The sequence below is a fragment of the Pelobates fuscus genome, chromosome 6 (genome assembly GCF_036172605.1).
Source record: "Pelobates fuscus isolate aPelFus1 chromosome 6, aPelFus1.pri, whole genome shotgun sequence".
NCBI lineage: Eukaryota > Metazoa > Chordata > Amphibia > Anura > Pelobatidae > Pelobates > Pelobates fuscus.
Window position 1 is genome coordinate 31,235,481 of NC_086322.1, and position 24,461 is coordinate 31,259,941.

General features: G+C 40.9%; 1 protein-coding gene across 1 annotated transcript in view; it reads right to left on the bottom strand.

Annotated features, from left to right (window-relative positions):
* DDRGK1 (DDRGK domain containing 1) overlaps nucleotides 1–24,461 on the bottom strand; it is a 67,906-nt gene that overhangs the window by 23,255 nt on the left and 20,190 nt on the right. The window contains exons 3-4 of the mRNA XM_063459802.1: nucleotides 17,244–17,365; nucleotides 12,798–12,899 (exon numbers count right to left, since the gene is read on the bottom strand). Coding sequence (XP_063315872.1) covers nucleotides 12,798–12,899; nucleotides 17,244–17,365 — 224 coding nt within the window. The remainder of the gene's footprint in view (nucleotides 1–12,797; nucleotides 12,900–17,243; nucleotides 17,366–24,461) is intronic.

The window sequence follows — 24,461 nt, forward strand, 5'->3', positions numbered from 1 at the left end:
AAATCCACTGCAACCACTACACAAACACACACACACTGCATTCACTATACACACAAACACACAAACACACTGCATTCACTATACAAAAATCCACTGCATCCACTACACAAACACACACATTGCATTCACTAATCAAATACTCTCACTGCATCCACTACACACACATATATTCTTGAAAACAAAAAAAAATCTGACTGGCATGTATATTTTGTGCATTTACCTTAATAAAAAAAGATTTGCAAAAAAATAAATAGTTATTACTGTTGAGTTAACAGTAGATTTGTGTAGAAATATCTTCTTGTTTTAAAATGGTAAATGTACAGAATATCGGTTGTTTATCGGCTACTGGCCTGAAACTCTTTGGGTCCAGGCATTCATGTGGATGTAACTATGGCATGTACAACCTACATATTGCAGATCATGTACACCCCTTCATGGCAATGGTGTTTCCAGAACACAGTGGCCTTTTTAAGGTGGGTAATGCACCCTGCCACACTGCAAAGATTGTTCAGGAATGGTTTGAGGAACATGACACAGAGTGGAGACGTTTAGAGGTCTTGTGGACTCTATGCCTCGATGCATCAAATCTATTTGGGCAGCACAATATCAATATCAACAAGATATTAGGCAGGTAATTTCAATGTTGTGGCTGCTCAGTGTATTTACACACACACACACACACACACACACTACCCTGTGTTCTTGGCAAAAACAAATACAGGGCATGTTCATCATCTAAATGCATTTCATCACTTCCCTCTGGCCTCAAATCACTGGGTCAAATTTTTGTCTCAGCCATATAGGAAAGCTTCAGGTAAGTATATCTAAAATATGTTGCATATTAGATTCTTCAAGCTCAAAGTGTCAGATCTATCTATAAAAACAGCATGCAGAGGAAGAGAGACAATTCATAAAAAGTACCGTATATAAATAAATAAAATAAACAAACAAGAGCTGTTTTTTTGAAAACTGAACAGCACCACAAAAAAACAGAATACAATTAGCCATTGGATCATAGTCTCTGTCCCGAAAGTATGCAGAAAGAGAAGAAAATGCTGCAATGTCTATTGTTAAATTCAGCTTTCCCAGAAGAGTATACATTTGAAGCATGCGTATACTCTATATTTAAGATTCTATAGAAGTGTTGAACTATTTAAGTTGATGTAAAGCAGAATCTTTACTGTATCTTTAACCCATGATTGCATAACAAGCAGTGTCATTCAAGCTATGAACGGTCAGGAAGCGACCAGGGAATTTCCAATTTTAGGCAAAGAAGCTGAGCTGGATAGGTTGCTGAACTGGAGATTTCATCATTTCTGGCCCCCAAATCTAAAATTCCCTGGTCAATTTCTGAGTGCAGCTTGGTAGTATATAGGTTAACCCCCCCCCCCCCCCTCTACATTATAAGCAGACATTCTAGACACCCACTCAGGGGAGAAAGAGAGCAGAAAAGCCTATAATCAGTAGCTATGGACATTCATTGTTATTGGAGCAAAAAGTCCGGGTCTGCTTCTTAATAAAGCTTTCCGTTGGTAGTTCTACTGTTGGTGCTTTATAAATAAAATAATACATATATAAATTCTGCCTCGATATTGACAGGCCACATTCCATAGGTTATAACCCACAAAATGTATTATGTGAAAAAAAAAAAAAGAAACCAGATTATGAACTAAAAAAAAAAAACAACACATTCTTGAATTAGAGACAAGTGGCCCCAAATTGCTCTGAATTTAGGCAGTACAGCTGAAGAATTCCCAATAAATAAGTGGGCCTGTTGGAGACAGTAGCAAAACACACACACACACACACACACACACACAGATAATAAATGACGTTCAAACTTGGACAAAACTGATACTGTTCATGCAGAAGTGTAATTTTTGCTTTAGAGATATGCATACCGCCCAATACTGGAGAAAAACTGAGGCACTCCCTGCAGGGTCCTAGTGCACTTCACAGTTCGAGAGTGTCTAATGATACACTCGCGCTGTGCCGCAGTTCCCTGGTGCCCCCGGATGAGCAACACCAGGAAGCAAAATCAGAATATTGGGACAGGACGCATAAAGCACAGATTACAGGGGGACGTACAGTATGTGTAATTCCATTCGAAAATTATTTTCAACATCTATATCAGGGGACACTGCCAGGAGCATTCTGCCATAAATATTATTAAAGCATGCTGTAGTAGCTATGGTGTTCATAGTGTTCCTTTAAAGGAACTCTACAAGCACTATGACCATTACAGCATGCTGTTGTGTTTATGGTTCCAGGAGTGTCCTGGCACCTCCACCCCTCTCCATTTAGGTAGCCAAACTATTTATTTATGGTTTGACTTGTTACCTGGAATTGGGCGTCACACCCTGGAAGCAAAAGCCAGAATCCATCTTAAGAGGAGCACAATTGGCTAACGTGTGTTTTAAAACATTTCTGTCCTTAAAATAGCAAAGCAAATTATGGTTTTCTACACTGATAACAGACAAAAAAAAAAAAAAAAGTGGTTTACTGGAAATGTCACAGCACACAGATATTCTAATTATTTTGAAGAAAAAAAAAAGCCATGCCTATTTGTGTTACACTTTGCATACAGCTACCATACAAGTGCAACAAAATACTTGTTTTGTCACTAATTAAATGCATGATCTAACTTTACATTCGAGGAGTGCACCGATTTTACACACAGAGCACAGAATACCCATTTGCCAATTTTTGTTTTAATCCTAAACAATCTCCTAGAGGTCACTGGCCCACTGGACTGTAAGGGGGGTATGTACCGTATATGCACTGCAAGATGCCCGTGCTTTGCAAAATGCTGGAAGGACTATGCACAACCTCTTCTTATCTCGGTAACAAAATATAGAACATTTCTGTGTAAAGTAACAGCCAAGACTAATGCCTACATGGGCCAATATACTAAAATCTGGGACACATGGTCTCGAATACACTATTATACCAATATCATCCTCACCTTCACTTGACAGAAAAAACAAAACAAAAAACAGTATTGCCAATATTTTCTGTCACTCTGCACAGTGCATTATCAATTTAAATATTTAGATAATCTCCATCACTGCAAAATGCCTAACAGAAATCACCTTAAATTATGTTTGTTTTTTTAATATTTATTTGTATTATTTATATTGTATAATGTTATGTGATTGTATTAAAGAAAAACAATTAAAGTTTTTTTTAACTGTGTACAACAGCATACTTTGTCATCAATATATTTTTTCATTGTTCTTCCCCATTATTATTATTGGCTGTCTTTTGCCTCTCTCCTATTAAATGTATTTTGTAATCTAAAGTCATCTCCAAGCACCATAACCAGAAGTGGCCTGGCACCCTCCATTTTAAGTAGCCAAACCACTTTAGAATGATTTGACTTTTTATTGGGGGTCTATTGAGCGTGGAATCCTTCTTCACTACTGCACATTCAACTTTATGATCACTGTACAATGTACGTACAAAGACAATGACACACAGCCAGCCTCTGAACAGAAATGCAGCAACAATAATAAAAAAACACTAGATAAAATGTACTCAGTGTAAGCTTTCAGGTGTCTAAACCTCATACCATAGCACCTGTAGTATTAAAAAAAAACATTCACAGCCTAAAAATACATTAACATTACGCAATACTGCCACCATATACTATTGCGTAATGTTAATGTATTATTTAGGTTGTTACCTTTTTATTAATGAAAAAAGGATTGTATTTCTGAAGTACTAGAGGTACTATGGTATGAGGTTCAGACAGCTGAAAGCTTACAATGAGAGTACATTTTATATGAAAGCTATATTCCCTCTGTCTGAGCCAAGTCCTGCAGTGTCAGCAATGGCCGTCTGCCAATTTTGCACAGAACTGACATTAGCCAGCTCTGAGTTAGTAAGAATTTTAAACAATAATGCCGACATTACGTTTAAAGCAAATGGTGTCATTTTGCTCAAGGGCACGTTTTAAAGCCATATAGTTTCTTCTTGCCTCATACCACCAGGCAGGTGCCAGGCTTCGGTGTTACTTTTGCACTGTGTATGACAGCTAAAGTAACATCCCAATAAAAATAAAAAAAAATAAAAAATCATGGTAAGAGGAAAGAGGGCAAACCTTAAAAAAACAGTGATTGACTGTGGAGTGATGTAAGCAGCTCAGCTTTAACAACGATCTCATTGGCTGAGCGGAGTACGTACTCAGAGTGCATCAAATTAGGATGTTGCTTTGTGAAAAGAAGGGGTGTAGCTAAGAGGGTGGGTTATATAGCCGTATGCTGCAGACATGTTTTTTATTTTACTATAACAATGGAACTATCCTTAACTGTAGTTTACCACTGTAATTTTCTATACATGCAGTTTTCATTGTTATTTATCTGTGAATGCAATTCACCAATATTCAATGTACATACAGTTAATAATTTGGGCGACACAAATTGGTTGGCAAACCTTTTAATTGCATGCAACCACGCCCCTCCCCCCCCTCCCCAAACACAAACATTCTTAATTCCTTCCCCATCCTAGCAGTAAATATTTTAACCATTTTCTTATATTATCCCCTGCATCCAACTGCTTGAAATTACACATATTATAGCCATTGACTTCACACTTCCCATTACTTCTTGTCTTAACTACATTGTTACCTTTAGATTGTAAGCTCATTAGTACTTTCTAAAAAAAAAAAAAAAACTTTAATAGCTAGATCTCAGCTCCCAAACAGGGCCATCTTTACCGTTTGTAACGGTCTGTGTATATTGTATAAGTCTTCATCAATTGTACAGCACTGTGTAATTTGTTAGCGATTTATAAATGCCAGTAATAATAATAATACTACACAGAACAAAATATAGCAGTGGGAAAAATATGAGTTCTAATCCTGCCTATGAGCACAGGAAGAGACAGCCACACAGATTAAGTCAGACCACTAGCGCTTATGCTATAATAAAAAAAACGCACTGCTTTGCAATAGAAAAGGAAGTTCTCTCTCGGTGATAAAGTGTCAGTTGGTAAACCATTTCCTCACCAGAAAAACTCCACGGGTGAAAGGGAATTCCCCAAATGAGTGCCGTGCCAAAATGAACAGCTAAGCTACTCCGCACAGATGCTTAATTTATCTTCAAATATATTAAAACAGAAGATTTTGACAATCTCCTTGGACGGTAGAAAACTAGCATGGCCACGACATAGCTCCCAGCATTAGATCAAAAAGTGCAGTATTTTAGCAAACAATTTGAGAAGAATCAAGCAATGTCATACGTTACCCCCAGCTAGTGCTAACTTACACCCCTATTGATGTTTCACGGAGGGCTGGGCAGGATGTGTGCATTCACAGCACAACTCCTGAAAGTAAAGAAAACTGGCTTGAACTTCATAAGCAGGTTGTGTGCGTTCCACCATCCAAATAATTGGCCAAGTTACACTTTCCCATATGACATCACAGGAAAAAGGGAGTGGAGCCTGTGCGCTGGAGAGTAAAAGGAGGAAGATTGTAAAAATGGTGATACATTAAGGGACACTACAACTTAATGTAATGATTCTGGGAAAAGAGATTATCCCTGCAGGTACAGCAGTGTAAAGTCTGCCTTGTCTGAGAAAATACAGTGTTTCCATTGCTGCCTAATGCCACATCTAATTGCTGTCACTCAGACATCTACTGGACGGACTTCCTGCATGTGGCCCGGCAAAAGATTGCAGGACCAACATACAGCAACTCCAAGCTCTGCATGAAGACATTGCATGCTCCATCAAAGACATGTATAGAATTAATGCACTGCTATGTGAACATGGCTATTGGCAAAGCACAGTGATTGCTACGCAGGTGCACTAGCCCCTTCCAATGCTTTTCTATAGGAAAGCATAGTACTTGCTTTGATCATTGGGGGAGTAACATTTTTTTCTTAAAGGACCACTATAGTGCCAGGAAACCAAACTTGTTTTCCTGGCACTATAGGGTCTTTAAGTCCCCCCCCCCCCCACCCTCAGGGTCCCACTCCCGCTGGGCTGAAGGGGGTTAGTCACTTTTCTCCAGCGCGGGCTCCCTCGACGCTGGGGAAATCTCCTCCCTCCTCCGACGTTAGCGCCGAATGCGCATGAGCGGCAAGAGTCACGTGCACATTCAATAAGTCCACAGGAAAGCGTCCTCTCACTGTGATTTTCAGTGGCACCTCTAGTGGCTGTCAATGAGAGAGCCGCTAGAGGCTGGATTAATCCTAATGTAAACATAGCAGTTTCTATGAAACTGTTATGTTTACAGCTGCAGGGTTAACCCTAGATGGACCTGGCACCCAGACCACTTCATTGAGCTGAAGTGGTCTGGGTGCCTATAGTGGTCCTTCAAATGAATGTGGTGTGCGTACAATAATTTAAATAGTTAGTATAACACTTTAGCATAAAGTATACATATTTATATGCTTAACATTAAGTGTTCCTTGATGTTTTAATAGTACCGTGCTACGAAATTTATTGGAGCTTTATAAATAATAATAACGGACAACTTCCAAGTACCATACCAACTACAATAATCATAGTCGTCATGGTGCTTGGAGTTTCCATTTAAGTGCTGTTTATCAAATTTGAGTGCATTCAGTAATTATTTTACTCAAATAGTTAATAAAATGTTGCCTGCCTCCCAATTTTTGGCTCATTTTAGTTTCTTTCTAAGCAGAAAGAAATGCAAAGGTTTACTTTTGATTTTCTTTTTATCTTTTATGAATTTTTAAATAATGCTAGAAACAGACAAACACAGGGTCCTTTTGACAAGACACGAGTAAAGAAGGTGCGATGTGTTCTATCAATTAAATAGATTATCCAGGATTGCAAATAAATAAATAAAAGAGCATTACAAAACAGAGTATCCCCTCTTTCCAAACAAATCAGCATGTTTATAGAGGTGTTAACTTGCAGCCTCCAGCTGTGGGACAGCCGGGTGGATGCTCTTTCGATAGACGCTTTGTACTCCAGAAGCATTCTCTTGGTTAGATCAACGATCCCTCTGTGAATAAAGGACAGCTTCCCCTGAAGAACTGTCTCACCACGGATTCAACACTTTGCACAGTTTATTTTACAGCTTGAAAGGGAGGGGGCCCCAGCGACTCTCTAATACCCCAGTGCATTTATTTATAATCCTGGAGTGTTTCTTGTAAAAAAAAAAAAAAACATCTCTTGCAGACCTGTTCTTTAATGGCAGACTAAATCAATTTATAGCAATATAAAGGCTAAATCAGAAACCATGCTGCACTGCTTTATTAAATATCTACACAAAAAATTAAAATTAAAATATCTAATGCAATAAATGTTACCTTAATTTTTAATAATACTGTATATCTTGTGTAAAACACAATTCTAGCAAATGTACTATTTCCTTTAATTTATCGAAATGTTGGCAATTAACATAAAGGTAAATTCTAAAAAGATGGATGCTGCTTATCTACATACCTCCAAATGATGAGTGAGGATCGCATGCCATAGGTGCATCCGCTCACATTAAATGTATTAAACTGTCTTGAAAGGGGCAGACACAATTGTGCAAGAAGTATATCTTAGTAAAAAAAAAAAAATCAATAGTCCAATCTACTTGTCTATCATATGAATATTCTTGGGATACACAAAATAATTTAAACTAGAAAGATTGGGGCCCCTTTCGAGAGCTCTAGGCACAGTGTAGCACCGTCTTCCCCTCTCGTGTGTGCTGGCTGTGTGTAATGCATGTGTGCGATGATTGCTGTTCTGTGCAGTGTGTGTGCTGGCTGTGTGTAATGCATGTGTGTGATGAGTGTTGTTCTGTGTAGTGTGTGTGTGCTGGCTGTGTGTAATGAGTTCTACTCTGTGTAGTGTGTGTGCTGGCTGTGTGAAATGCATGTGTGTGATGAGTGCTGCTATGCGTAGTGTGTGTGCTGGCTGTGTGTAATGTATGTGTGTGATGAGTGCTGCTCTGTGTAGTGTGTGTGGTGTATGATGGGTTGTGTGCTTTGTGTGATGGTATTCTTTTTAGTTTTTTGCAGGGAGGGAAGCAATGATCCCGGGTGGCCTAGTGGGAGTCTTTGGCCTGGTGGGCCAGTCGGTGAGTGTGTAGTCTGCATCTCCAGCATAAACGCTCCTTCTGTTCCCAGTGCTTAGCTAGTCAGAATGCAGATTGGGAATATCTGTGGCTGCACTCTGACTCATTAGTGAGCACCTGGCCTGTGAGGGAGCGATTAATGTGCAGACCATATGCCCCCTGCCCCGGCACCCCAGATACCCAAGTAGCTGCCCTGCCGCATGCCCACAGCAAGAGTAAAGGGAAAAATATAAATGGCTGCTTGGCACGGGCGATGCATGTTCCACATCCTAATGCGTCTGCGTGTGACTTATTATAGTCTCAAGTTTAGATTTTAGTTAAAAATATAAAATAAAATAAAGCACTTTTTAAATAGAGCAATAATTACTTCACTCATAAATACACCAAACGTTGATATTATACAGTTTTGGTATGTCTAGTGTTTTTTTGTTTTGTTTTGTTTTTTAAGGTAAGGATAACTAAAAATAAATAAATAAATAAATAAAAATGAAAGTGTTCCAGGCCTCTTTCCAATTATGAGAACTCCAGACAATCATATCAAAAGTAGGAGTGCAGCCATATCAGGCGGGGTTATTCAGCCCATAACAAAACTCAGTAATATGAAAACATTCACAGATGCATTTGCCATACATATAGGTCATGTTTATGAGTAGGAGGGTAGACTGTGGCTTTTTTTTTTTTTTTTATTAAGATAAAAGTACAACTCATGAAAACAATGTTACGATAAAGTATGGAAAACACTGTAATACAGTAGTCTAAAATTGATAGATTTATTAAAAAGGACATTCAAGTTAGTTGCAATAAAGTCTATTTAATTATTATTATTTTTTTTACATCAGTGTTTCAGTCTGCATAAGGCCTGGAACGTTAAAGGACCACTCTAGTGCCAGGAAAACATACTCGTTTTCCTGGCACTAGAGTTCCCTGAGGGTGCCCCCACCCTCAGGGACCCCCTCCCGCCCGGCTCCAGCGCTGGGCGGGGAGATCTCTGCCTCCGATCCTCCTCCGTTCCGCCCCGTCAGCTGAATGCGCACGCGCGGCAAGAGCTGCGCGCGCATTCAGCCGGTCGCATAGGAAAGCATTCATAATGCTTTCCTATGGACGCTTGCATGCTCTCACTGTGATTTTCACAGTGAGAATCACGCAAGCGCCTCTAGCGGCTGTCAATGAGACTGCCATTAGAGGATTAGGGGGAAGGCTTAACCCATTAATAAACATAGCAGTTTCTTTGAAACTGCTATGTTTATAAAAAAATGGGTTAACCCTAGCTGGACCTGGCACCCAGACCACTTCATTAAGCTGAAGTGGTCTGGGTGCCTAGAGTGGTCCATTTGTTGTAAAATACAGCACATTTTTGTTACACTACAAAGAAGTCTACTGAGTGCGCTCTTTCAGGGGAGATTGTGTTTACATGGCTGGATGTACACCTTTGCAAATACGAGGAGAATGGCAAGTGCAAGAATGTGGGGATTATATAAATAAAATAACTGCAAACTCTATACTGTGTCCTCAGCACAAAACCTAACAAAACAGACAAAATAAAGACTGCAAAATGAGCCAAAACAGTCATATAGAACACATATTGTAATAACACTCACAGACCAAAACTACAGTATGTCACAAAACTGCCAGTGATGTGAAAAGAAAAAAAAAAGTATATTTTATATATAGAGGGCAACAGTTGATGTCGCTCAGCCAATGAGCCAAGACTTGCAATGCAATGCTAATAGACAGGGAGCGGCGTCTGACGGATCCCTCGTATAAAATAAATTAGTTCAGCAACAGGTTTACTCTTTACTATGAGGCAAGGGGGAAAGCCAGGCACTCTTGGAACTATGGCCAATAAAACAAGCGGTGGTGGTTATGGTGCTTGGTGTGTTCCTTTAAAAAACACAATGAACACCATTTTTAATACTCTTTAAAATAGCATCACTCAGGTATAAATCCTTCAGCACAAAAAAAAACAATGAGCAGGCAAAACAGCAGACGGTTCATTTACTAGTAAGATCAGGATTTTAACCTATGATTTATACTGAGACGGACAAACGTAGGTGGTTACACTGTCAGACTGTTGGCTTGCAAAAAACTAATTGTACTGCTGTGCCACCATTTTATTTATTTATACAACCCTCCATATATATTATCTTGTCTTGGATTCTGTGACCTGAACACCTTTGATTATTGGATATTAAGTGCTGTGCTATCGAGAGTGAGGTAGGGTCAGAAAGAACATCCACAAAATATTAAGTTATAATAATAAGCCTTATGTTTCAATATGTTCTCATAATTCTCACTCTATCATGACAATGCATGTTCTAGAATGTATTACTGATGGTGCTGGAGATTTTTGCTCTACCAATGCAGACACCAATGCACTGGACTCTGACGGAACTGAGGAAATGGGGCATACAGATTAGTAATTGTTTGCCCTCTCACCTAGGTACATGCCGGATTCAGAAGTTCCTCTTCATCCGCTGACTGCCTTCAATCAATGAATGACACAATGCGCATGAAAATGTGCACAGAATTGACATTAGCCAAATCAAAACTTTGGTCCTGGGCTGGCCACTACCGCCCCAATGACGCTGGTGGATTTACACATCCGGCAGCAAAAGGGTTAATCTCAGTATATGCAGTGTTTCAAACTGAAATGCTGCACGTCTAGACTCCTGGCCCCATGACCACTTTAAATACCTGAACTGGTCATTATTATTATTATTGCAATTTATATAGCGCCAATAGATTCCGTAGCGCTTTACAATATTATGAGAGGGGGGATTTAACTATAAATAGGACAATTACAAATAAACTTACAGGAAACAATAGGTTGAACAGGACCCTGCTCGATCGAGCTTACATTCTATAGGAGGTGGGGTGTAAAACACATTAGGACAGGAATTTGCAATCAAATAAGGTGGACTGCCCTTTAGGAGAGGGCAAGAGACAGGTATGTGAGGTATTGGTTAGTCTTGGAGGCCATAAGCTTTCCTAAAGAGATGGGTTTTAAGGCACTTCTTAAAAGATGCAAGACTAGGGGAGAGTCTGATGGCGGTAGGCAGGCTATTCCATAGGAAGGGAGCCGCCCGCGAGAAGTCCTGCAAGCGCGAGTTGGTCATGGTGCATGGAGTAACTTGAATGTCTGAAAAATCATGTAAAATTAGAGAAATCTAGATGGTGTTAAACACACACACACACACCAAAAAAAAAAATTTAAATAAAAATAAATAAATAAAAATATGAATCTTGGACCATTTTTGCAAACCAGAAAATGTGTTGAAATATCCTCCTCGGATGATGTGAGACTACACTTCCCATATTTCATATTTACCAACCATGGCTAAACTAACTACTACATCTAATTCTTGGTTTTGGTTAACCCATTGTTTGCCAAGATATACACAGCCTGTCAAGTGCTCAGTTTCAAGAAAACATAGTTTTCTACATCCCTTGGTACTGCAACCTACACACTGCAGAAAGAGCCCCCACTGTCTGATTACCAGTGACTCACCCCTGCTCCTGTAACCTTTACTCTGTTTACAGACTGCTTCAATGGGAGCGTGTAGGAGGAGGGTGTCAATGACAGTCTGCAGCTCTAAGCATGACCACAGGAAACATGCAGACATTTCACACTCAATGGGTTAACACTACAAAAAAAACAAAACTGGAATAATCAGTGGGGGACGGAAAAGGCCCATTCCCCTTATCGCAAACAAAACTGAAAATAGGACAACAGTATATCACTGGGTAATATACATTAATGGGACATTTGCTACCCCTCACTGTAACATTTAAGAATGCTGCCAAATGCAAGATCGCAATGGCACAACCAGAATAATAACAGAAAAAGAGGCAATCTTTTATTATTACTATTTATATTGAGCCATCATATCTTATTGAGCTGCACAATGGGGATATACAATAACAATAAGAAAACAACAAACAAATTAAGATGATATGAAAGAAGGGGTGGACCGTGGAGAGGGTCGTGTTCAAACAAGCTTACAAAGTTTTAATTTCTCAACAGTCTTATTTTGGATGCACACACACAACCTGCTGGGTACTCCTGTTGGGAGATAATCATTGCAAAGCTGTATAAATCTGTATAAGTATTTACCCACAGCAACACCAGTCTAACTAGATTAGTATTTTCCCAAAACATTAATGTATCGTAAGGAACCTATAACAGGACAGGAGATTATGTGAAACCTGCTTCTAAATCACATGTTTTAATAAAGTGCTATTAGTTGTATATCTAAGAGGAGCAGGCTTAAGAGTGGGAAATAAAAGAGTACACCAGTTTTAATCTTAAAATATTAAGACTGAAAGGAAAAGACTGTGAAATTAGGCCAAAGACCCAACTATGCTTCTATCACCAGATGGGTTTAATACACATCTCAGAAAGATACATGTTACCCAAGCAATAAGAAATGAGGTCTTACAGTTATGTCACATTTCTCCCACAGCAGCCCAGTGTGGTCATTCTAAAACACTAGATTTCGTAAGAAAACATGTTTGGTGGGCATCTTCAAGGAACATCTTCATGCTCAAAGATGTAAATACTTATGTCTGCCTTGATACATTCTAAGTTTCAGAGACCGTGCCTTGCTCTCTCTATCTGCATACTAAGCCCATTCACCAAAAGCGTTACAAGCATGGACATCATGTGACTCACCACCAAAACAGAGTGAGTGGTGAACAGGTCATCCCTTTAACAGCTACATTTTAAAAAGCTAATAACAAAGAGAGCTGAAAATACCTTTTTTTCCTCCTCAAGCCTGACCCGCTCATCATCTTTGCGTCTCTCTTCGTCTCTCTTTAATTCCATCTTTTTACGCTCTTCTCGCTCTGCTTCATCTGCCTGTCAAAAGAAAAATAGAAACAATTAATGAAGAATAAATAAGCATTGAAAGGATTTGTTGGAACACGAACCATTCAATTCTTCAAATTATTCCAGTTCCTTGGAATACCAAAGAGAACGTGACAATTATAATTAAAAGTAGGGATGCACCGAAATGAAAATTCTGGGCCGAAACCGAAAATTTAGGATGCCCTTGCCCGAAAAGCGAAACCAAAAATGACTTTTTCCCCCAAATGATTTAAAAAAATTATTTTCCTATAATTTTATTAATATTGGACTTTTTATAAAATTAATCTAATATCAAAAACTTCCCTTCTCCATTCTCTTTCAGTGGTGCCCCCTCTGACCCTTAATGTTCCTCTCCCCCCCCCTCTTTTTTAGTGTTCTTTCCTCCCTCCTCCCCTGTTCCATAGTGTTCTTTCCTCCCTCCTCCCCTGTCCCATTGTGCTCTTTCCTCCCTCCTCCCCTGTCCCATAGTGTTCTTTCCTCCCTCCTCCCCTGTCCCATAGTGTTCTTTCCTCCCTCCTTCCCTGTCCCATAGTGTTCTTTCCTCCCTCCTCCCCTGTCCCATAGTGTTCTTTCCTCCCTCCTCCCCTGTCCCATTGTGCTCTTTCCTCCCTCCTCCCCTGTCCCATAGTGCTCTTTCCTCCCTCCTCCCCTGTCCCATAGTGCTCTTTCCTCCCTCCTCCCCTGTCCCATAGTGTTCTTTCCTCCCTCCTCCCCTGTCCCATAGTGTTCTTTCCTCCCTCCTCCCCTGTCCCATTGTGCTCTTTCCTCCCTCCTCCCCTGTCCCATTGTGCTCTTTCCTCCCTCCTCCCCTGTCCCATTGTGCTCTTTCCTCCCTCCTCCCCTGTCCCATAGTGCTCTTTCCTCCCTCCTCCCCTGCCCCATAGTGCTCTTTCCTCCCTCCTCCCCTGTCCCATAGTGCTCTTTCCTCCCTCCTCCCCTGTCCCATAGTGTTCTTTCCTCCCTCCTCCCCTGTCCCATAGTGTTCTTTCCTCCCTCCTCCCCTGTCCCATAGTGTTCTTTCCTCCCTCCTCCCCTGTCCCATAGTGTTCTTTCCTCCCTCCTCCCCTGTCCCATAGTGTTCTTTCCTCCCTCCTCCCCTGTCCCATAGTGTTCTTTCCTCCCTCCTCCCCTGTCCCATAGTGTTCTTTCCTCCCTCCTCCCCTGTCCCATAGTGTTCTTTCCTCCCTCCTCCCCTGTTCCATTGTGCTCTTTCCTCCCTCCTCCCCTGTCCCATTGTGCTCTTTCCTCCCTCCTCCCCTGTCCCATTGTGCTCTTTCCTCCCTCCTCCCCTGTCCCATTGTGCTCTTTCCTCCCTCCCCCCTGTCACAGTGTTCTTTCCTCCCTCCTCCCCTGTCACAGTGTTCTTTCCTCCCCTGTCACATAGTGTTCTTTCCTCCCCCCTCCCCTGTCACTTAGTGTTCTTTCCTCCCCCCTCCCCTGTCCCATTGTGCTCTTTTCTCCCCCCTCCCCTGTTCCATTGTGCTATTTTCTCCCCCCTCCCCTGTTCCATTGTGCTATTTTCTCCCCCCTCCCCTGTTCCATAGTGCTCTTTTCTCCCCCGTCCCATAGTGCTCTTTTCCCATTTTCGGCCGAAAATTCCGGCTGCCGAAATTTGGGTGCATCCCCAATTAAAAGCATAATATTATGTGAAAGGTTATCATTCCATAGCAGTGAATATGAACTGGCAAAATATCTTGAACATGAAAGATAATTTTCTTGCTTTTTGTAAAATAAGATATTCACAGTGCGGATGCTAAAATGCCCACAAGAAGAACAAGAGAGACCTTGTCCATCCAGGTCGATAATCCCACAAACTAAATGTATGCATTTCTTACATAGTTAAGATAAACTTAGAGATAATTTTGAGTGCATCAGATCCTTGTATTCTTATTTTTACAAAGATTAAGATCGTGGGTTGGCATTTCATTTGTTTACCATTACACACTGTTAACTAAATCCAACAAAGAGACCTATGCTTTAAGAGGTACTCCAACTCTTTTTCACTAGTTTGCCTTTTACTTTATAATAGCCTATTAGGCACTTGTCACATGGTCCCCTTATGTTTATTAAAAACCCTAGTAAATAAAGTTGAAACCTTGACCTCACAGGCTTAATGCGCATGCATAGATTGGGCTTGCTTTAAGCCGTGGAGGGGTGGGCAAGGGGGTGATGTAAGTGCAAAGGGATAAAAAAAAAAAAAAGGAAGATTGATAGAGAAAGTGAGTAGGCGGGTGAGATTGCCTGAGCGAGATCACATGAGGAATAAAGGAGGGGACTAATGTTTATGGATATGGGATGAGGACCAAAAAATAATTGAAAGAATATAGGGGAGGCCAGGAGGAAATCAAAGGACTCACATTAGGAAGAGGGTAACTTTTCCTGTAGACATGCAGGCACACAACTAGATCCCAGCACAAAATAGCAGATCTCACTGTATAGGCAGCGTTTCAAACAGAAACACTGATTGCTTGCTCAATGAGGTTGGAGTAACCCTTGAAGCTCTTCTCCCATGATGCCGAGCATGTGCACACAGGCATAATGGCATGGTATAGTGGGGGTTTCCAGATTTAAATTGTATGCCATGCCTTGGTAGTTTCATGGCAATATGCTGCTAATAATATAAAAGTGATAAACCACAAAACAAAGGTACAAGGGGAAGGGGAAATGAAAATGCACAACCCAAAACTTGTAACGAACAATTAAGTTAGGCACATGCCTTTGAGGTCACAGATCTCGCTAAAATCAGTACTTCGGATAACCTTTACTTTCCAATTAGGGTCAGTTTAAGTTTTGCAATATGATCCAGTCCATAAGATACGGTTACAGAAAAACTGCAAAATCTTTCACTTTGTCAAAAGAGATATATAAAAAAAAAAAAATCTTACAGGTTGCCAAGCAACAGAGTAACACACGTAAAGCATGCATACAGTTTGTAAAGTTAAGTCGGTGACAAAACCCAACAGTTTATTGAGGTGGCAAAATGTTTTATCAGATCTGTTGCTATAACTTGTGAAGCAGTCAGTTGCTACGTAAAGGGAATTTCTAAGCACTTGGTGCTTTTAGTTTCCCCATTTTAGTATTGTCTTTCATATGGATGGGACTAAAGAGGAAACCAAGCTCACTTTTTTTCCCAAATTACATTATGGATATCCAAAGAGGAAAAAAAAAAAGGTTATCGTTTAATAACAATAACAATTAAAAAAGAATATAAAACACAGGCGCACATAGGAAAACTCTCTTCACCTTATCTTTCTCTCTCCTTCTGATACAGTAATGGCATCCTGAGAGGAAGTGTTTTTTCTTCTGACAGAACCCTTTGCGGAGGATCTGGCGCACCGTGTCTAGACCTCTTCAGACATTGAGAGTTATTCACGAAATTTTGACTTGCAATAAATCAGTGATCGAGCAGCAGGGAAAGGGTTATTTTTTGTAATTTTTTTTTTAATAAAGGGGAAAGGGATTAGGGACTTTTTTTTTTTTTTTAAAACGTAGCTATTCTTCTGGGACACAATGTAGCACCGATCCGTCTCTCTCCACTTCACTAACCCACACGAGGTGGAGGGAGGCGGATCAGATATCCCAGCAGCATTGTGACCACAGTGACTGGCTGTCACAGCGATCACCTGGGCTGGGATATCGGGATTTGCTGCTGCTGGTCTGCCCCTGACTCCGAGGCACCTAGCAACAGCGTTAACCCCGCGATCGCCGGTACTGCGGCGATCAGGGGTTAATTTTAACGCGTGACGGACAAGGTCCGTCACTCGTCATTACTGCTTTCCCCTGAGTGACGGACCTCGTCCGTCACTCGTCATTACTGCTTTCCCCTGAGTGACGGACCTCGTCCGTCACTCGTTGTTAAGGGGTTAAACAGGAGATGGATAGCTTCTTATAAGGACACTGCCAAGAAAGTTACCTTGAGACTGCATGGGTTGCATACACCAGGAGACAGTGCCATTCATTTTACTATTTTTGTGCCACTCCGCTTTTTTTTTTATTGTTTAAAAGCTCTACAATGTGGGTTTAAGAGATATCTACAGTAGTTGGTACTTGTATCTCCCGCTGAACAGGTACATGCACTGCTGATTTGGAGTTGATTATCTCCATGGACATGCTAACTGTTGATCTGAAAGTTATGAAACCCACATTGTAGAGCTTTTAAACAATAAAAAAAAAAAGCAAAAAAAAAAAAGCGGAGTGCCACAAAAATAGTAAAATGAATGGCACTGTCCCCGGGTGTATGCAACCTATGCAGTCTCAAGGTAAGCTTTCTTGGGAGTGTCCTAAATATGACAATCTAATGAGATTAGCTGCAAAAGTAGCAAGAGTGATTCCTACCTCCCTCTGCGCTTTTCGTGCTTGTTTTTCTTCCAGTTTCTTCTGTTTTTTAGCCCCAATTTTTCCAGGTGCTTGGGGTTCAGGAGACTCCTCTGCATCTTCACCATCATCATGTTCGACAACTAAAAATAGTAAATGGATTAATAAATCTGCATTATTGTGATTATGAAATGCACAGGGCATCCTCATTATGTATGCAATGCACAAAGGAGGAATATTGTTTTTATATACGGTTTTATGTCCCTCCACTGTGACGAATGGAAGCATTGACATTTGTGTGAAACAACAATGTTCATATTGGTCAGTCAGTGTGCCTTTAGAGACAGTTAATCAGACTACCACTATAGGCATTTCCTCTTTGTGTGGCTTTTTAATGGCATTCACATTCGGAGTAATGCAGAAAAATACCTGTAATGGGGCGCCTGTACCCAGAGTGGTACCTCTGCTGCAGATTCTCCCCAATCCCATAGTGAAGCAGTGATTACAACTCCCGCATACCCAAACATCAGTTGAGACTTGATGAAGGGTACAAAATGAACTGGTTTATTAAGGCCAAGTTGCCTGTTTAGATACACAGACCCCAAGCATGGAGTCTCCAGCAAAAGCATAGGTATGCCCGCCCAGGCGTCTATGGGTCTGGGAGATAAGCGAGTTTGTCACTTAAACAAATTATCTCCCAGGCACTCGAGGTACAACACAAAAACACCCCAAAATACATACAATAAGTATTAGATCCCCGGATAGCCCGGATCTGGGCACCAAAGTTGTCCAAATATCGCTCAGATCTATGTAGTATAGCCAAATCGCCACCGGGGTAACGTTTTGACTGAGGAGTTAGCAGTCGGTCGACTTTCGGGAGTTCCTACGCGAAAAGCTTCCCCCCGGCTCGTAGGGAGCGAATGTTCTCTCTGTTTGGGAGTGTCTTTTCCCCGAAAAGCTCTCTTGTGGTTTGTCTGGAAACGGAGCAGGCAATGCTACGATTTACCAGGGGTTCGCAAGGTCGAGTGCCCGAACTAGAGTTCCGTACACTTGCCGACCAAGTTTGGGAGACAAAATGCCCACCATTTCCTAGAGAACGTGTTTTCGGTTATACAAATAGCGGCCACCCAGAGAGAGCACTTGAGTTAAGCTTTTCTTTTGAAGTTAACAACCCAGGGGGGTGGTCAGTGCTGTGTCAAACGAAAACTACCATATGGATTTTTTTTAATTTTTTTTTAAGTTACATTTTTTTCTAAACGATATTAGTTCAAGAGGGGCAGATAGGGTTTTATTGTATTGGGGTGGTGACTAAGGGACCCCATGTCACCTGGGGGGGCTATTTTTACATTTGGCCCCCACCCGTTGCCCATGTTTGGGAGCTGAGGTGGGACAAAAGGGTCCTCCCCCCCATTGTCACTTAGGGCCCCCACCAGCCACTCAGGGCGGGGACGACAATAGGTCCCCTCCATTGTCACTAAGAGCCCCCACCCGCAGCTCATGGGTGCGGGCCAGGTTAAGAGGACAATAGATCCTCCCCCCTATTGTCACTTAGGGCACACACCTGCCACTCATGGGTGGGGGGCCAGAAGAGGGGAGGGCAGTAGTTCTTTACTTACTTACAGTGGGTATTAGGGAGCCATCTACTAAGTGGCTGCAATATACAGCCGCGGTACTGATTCGATCAGAATTTCATTCATTCAAAAAGCACAGAATGTAGTCCTAACACAAATGGACAAACTGTATTCATTCTGTTAGGACAAAATTAGGCGAGATCTCGGAGGAAGAGTGAGTATTGTGGGAACATTTCTTTGACCACAGAAAATGAAGGGGACTTAAGCTCCTCCTTTGGTCAAAGAAGGTCAAGCACAGGAAAAATACATACATCAAAATAATCCCTAGTTTGTCTAATGTTTTAAAGAAAACTAGATCAGATAGGAAGAAAAGAAGAAACAGATTCTAACAGTGGAAGAGAAGAGGAAGCAATTGGGGAAAGGTAAGTTTAGCACTTTAAAGATATTAAAGATAAGAGTGGAGAATATTTTTCATGATAAGTGTGCTTGTGTTTCCAAATTTTTTTTACAATGGTACATTAGGCAAGAGATCATTCACTTCAGTGGGAATTATTAAGAGTTAAGGAGGGAGAGGACATTTAGAATTTTAGGTCAGAAAACATGCTTCATTGCAACAATTCAAAGTTTATTGAATGACTTGTAGGTCTAACTTGTCATTCACTGGAGTAGAGCAGCAGTAATGTCCGCATCTGGCCCAAAACCTCACAGACTGCAGGTTTGTTTGACCAGGGCCTTCTTAATCTCAAATTACCCAATTTCTACAATTATTAAGCACTAATAATAATAATAATAATAATAATATGAAACGTCTCCCATTTTGTAACACTGATAGGTTTCCTTATGAAAATACTCTAGCAGCTTTGTATATCTGTTTACAGGGCAATTTGTGCAATACTATGAACACTATACATAACCTTGTGATAGGGTCTTAAAGGGACACTCAATTCAACAGTACAACTTTAGTTAGGTTTTGGCCTCATTAATATACTGTATTTTATGTATGCAAAAATCGTTATAGATTTTGCAGTTTAAAAAAACCCAAATAAAATACCTCTTGCATATTCAACTTCCAACCCTAAGCCCCTGGGAGTGCCACTAATCCACACAATTATACGATACACAATGATATATTACTGCTAGATCCCCTCTCTGAGCTGCTAAGGACAAAGCTTTCTTGATACAAAAGAAATTTAGTTCAGAGAATCGGTTTCACTTTGATGTTTCTTATTATAACTGTGACTTCAATGCCTCATGCTGATAAATGCCCATATTATCTGATGCATGCACTACAAAAATAATAAATAAATAAACGTTTTGCAGAATGCTGCATTATAAGCCTTCCTCCTTAGCCACACCCCTCTCACTCCAGGAAAATACTTCCTTATCAAACGAATGTACGCAGCTCAGCCACTGACACTGACCTTACTGAATGACCTGAACAACAAAACAACCTGCATTAGAAGGAGAGGACACCCAGGGAGGCATATAGTAAGTTATTCACTACCCGTTTATGGTTTCTCTGACTGAGTGCAGCAAGGATATGAATTAAAAGCTGCTCATTCTGTGCTGTTGGGGCAGAGTCTGTGTGCATGTATTTGATAAGGACGTCTTTTCTGGAATGAGGGTGTGTGGCTAAGGAGGCAGGTTATGGTGCAGCATTCTGCAAAACAGTTTTTTTTTTTTGTGCAAAAATTATAAAGATTTGACCATGTGAAAAAAATAAAATACAGAATAGTAATGAACCCAAATCAATCAAATGCATAGTTGTACTGGTTCTCAGAGTACAATTTAAGTTAGTGTCTTTCTCTTTAATGTTAATAATTTGGGAATATGTTGCACTGGCAGAAAAGTACAAAGTGCTGTTGTGTCCAAATGAAGATAAACTCGACAAGCTTACAGATTAGACAAAACTGAGCTATAGTTATAAAAAAAAAATTAAAAAAATAATCATTCACCCACATCTCCCACTGTGTATACTCACCACAAATTGCAATAACAAGCATTGCAAATGAAGAGACAGGAATATTGATCTGAAAAAGTAGACTCTGCATAAACATAAAAACTCTAATGTAAAGGGGATTTATAAAAGTGAGGATTGTGCTTGAAACTGGCACTTTGCTTAAATATAAATTAAAAAAGCCAACTGAGACGTGTAATTAGCCCCTTCAGCTAGCTGAAGTGCTTTGGGCATTGGAATGTTCTTTTAACTCCTTAAAGCGACACAGTAGGCACTGTAAATGCTTCATCACATTGAAGTGGTGCTAGTGTCTGGAATCCTTAAATTAAATGTTAAAGGGACACTATAGTCACCAGAAAAACTACAGCTTAATGTAGTTGTTCTGGTGAGTATATTCATTGCCTTCAGGCATTTTAATGCAAACACTGCCTTTTCAGAGAAGAGACAGTGTTTACATTGCCCTTAGTGACACCTCCAAGTGGCCATTCCTCAAAAGGCCCTGGAGGTGCTTCCTGACTCAGTGCTGCACAATAGCCAGCTCTGCCGTTTAGTGTCTCCACGCTCTGCATGGGGACGCTGAATTTTCTTTATAGAGATGCATTGATTTAATGCATGTCACTAAGGGGGGGGGCGGGGCCAGTGTGGGCAGACCCATGGACAGCTGAAAATAGGGTGAGTTTTAACCCATTCTGAGGGAGTTAAGGGGGGGGGGGGGGGGAAGCCACCTAAATGGTGGGGAATTAGGGTCAGGAATACATGATTGTGTTCCTTACCCTATAGTGTTCCTTTAACCCAATTTTACCATTTTGGATGTTTTATGCTATACTTCTGCTCTTTGGGCTGACAAAGCATTAGCCTCAACAAGGAAAAAGAAAAACAAATAATCAACACTATTCAACCAAACCAAATTATAAGGAAAAGGCAGCATACCTAAAGGATGGGGCTACCTCACAAACCCCAAAAAGGATAGGAAAATACAGCAAAAGGAGGGGAAGGTTGCATACTCTTCCACATGTGCATACGTATTTTATATAAAAGAACATTGTGCAAGCCAAATAACTGCAAAATATACAGAAACAAAGTCTAAAGCAGTGATGGCGGACCTATGGCGTGCAGAGGTCCCTCTGCTGACTTGAAGCTAAAGGTTCGCCATTTGGCGTGTAATGCAGTGTAGCTACTCAAGCGAACTCACTTGTATTAAGGAGAGGACAGTTTGAATTGTGCCCTCTAGGGAGGCGGGCTGTCAGCATCACTATGTCCTCATTCATCTTCTGGGTAAGTAGAGGGGATGCAGGACAGGGTTCATAAGGGGCTGTATAATTTTGGCCATATCAGTTTTAATCCTTTGTTATTTTTCTTTTTCTGTACAGATCGTCATTTTCAAAGTGAGCATATAGTGAAATATACCTTTAGGTTTCTTAAATAATAATGACAAAATAAAGTTTAAGGAGAAGGAAATCATTATTTGAATAATATATACTTAATTGGATTTGCATTAGAAAGGGTTCGCACAATGCCCTTCACCATTATTGTTTCATAAAAAAAAGCATTTTCTTTTGCTCCAAGTACATCGCAAATTTGTGTGCTTAATTTACTTATCAATGCAAATGCCGTAATTGTCAGTTTAAAAATAATACATGAGCTCTTAAAATTATTTACCGGTAGTTTAAAAAGTACTGTTAGAGACGGATTAAAAGTTAGAAAAAAGACAGTTAATTAATGCAGACAGTTGTAAAATCTTTTTTTTTTTTATATTTAAAAAATTACAAGTGCAAAAAAAGCAGTAATTTTACTTACCGTAAATTCCTTTTTCCTTAGTATAGTGGCAGTACTTACAAGTGGGATGTTCCTTAGGATTCTGGACAAGAAGCTCCCCCTTCTTTAGAATTTAAATGCTGTGCTCCGCCTGCTGCCTCCATATAAGCTGTAACTCAGAGACACTCACCAGTAATACAAAAGAACCAAAACGGAGACCGAATGATGCATAGAATTGAATCTATTTGAAAGCGGAGGGAAAGCCAGTACTGCCACTATACTAAGAAAAAAGGAATTTACGGTAAGTAAAATTACTGTTTTTCCCTTCGTATAGTGGCAGTACTTACAAGTGGGATATAGCAAGACCCCTGCAAACAACAAAGGGTGGGAACTCAGCAGGCCACAGCTTGTAGCATCTTACGCCCAAAGCAGCTTCAGATGATGAGAATACGTCCAGCCTACAATGCTTGATAAAAGCATGTAAGGAAGACCAAGCAGCAGCTTTGCAGATGTCTTCAGGTGAGGCGGCTGCTCTTTCAGCCCAGGAGGTCGTCATAGCTCTAGAGGTACGAGCCTTTAAAGGGAAACTAAGGGGAATCCCTTTGGAATGATAAGCCAACCTGATTGTATACGTTAGCCATCAGGCCAAAGAGGGTCCTGAGACAGCACAACCCCTGTTAGCGCCATGAAAGAATACACATAGATCTAAGGATCTAATCCCTGAGTCATCTGAAGACAGATTTTCAGGGATCTTCTAACATCTAGGAGATGTCACATTCTTTCCAGATCCGACGTAGGAAATGATAAAACCCCGGTAGAACAATAGGTTGGTAATTGCAGCACCAGAAAAAACCTTAGGCAAAAAAGAAGGCTTGGTGTGCAGGACCACCTAGTCACGATGAAAAAGGTGAATTCCGGAGAGAAAGAGAGAGCTCGGATCACACCTACTCAACTAGCAGAGGCGATAGGCACCCGGAAAACCGTCTTGAAGGTAAGAAACTTGATAGGAACCTCCAGTAAATGTTCAAATGGTGGTTCACAAAGGGCTCGAAGCACCAGACAGATCCCAAGTAGGGAAAGGTACTACTTAGGAGGCCTCTTAAGCTTTATGGACTTAAGAAATCTTAGAAAAAGCAGGTTTGAGGCAAAGCCACGAACCAGGAAGTGATTTAGAGCTGAAATCTGGCCTTTGAGCGTAAAAACTGCCAGGCCGGCTTCAAACCCATCTTGCAAAAAAGAAAGACTTTCCGGGATAGAGGCTTTGGCCGGATCCAACCTCGAAGTGAACACCAGGTTCTGAACTTCATCCAAACTCTGAAATAGATTTACGAAGTGGACCAGCGGACAGAAGACAGCAACACATCACATAAAGGTCAGAGAGAGCATGGCCTTGAAGGATCACCCTTGCAGCAACCATGCCGTCAGGTGAAAAATATCCAGAGTTTCCAAGGGGAGAGTCACATTCTCCAATACTTGAGAAGAGACTGGAGATGCCAACGTGAGATTGTCAAGTTTTCCACTTCCGAAAACCAACTCCTGTTCGGCCAGAAGGGCAGGACTGCCAATTACTTGCCTTCTTCATCTTACTTATGAACAATCCGTGGTATAAGAGCGACAGGAGGGAAAACATAAGCCCTGTCGAAGGTCCAAGGTATCGATAGACCGTCTAGGACAACTGGGTACTCTCCTGAATGGAGAGAAGCAAAACATTGAACTTTCCTGTATCTCCTTGTGGCAAACAGGTCTATCTCCGGCCTGCCGAAGCGTGAACCCAGCGCCAAAAAAAAATTTAGCTTGACAGTGCCCAGTCTGCCTGAGACCAAAGTCTACGGCTGAGGCCGTCTGAACTAACTTTAGAGACCCTCTGACATGGGTAGCTGATATAGCGAGAAGATTCGCTTGAGCCCAAGACATATGAGGTAGCAGAGCTCTTGAAGAGCTTTTACCTTCGTGCCA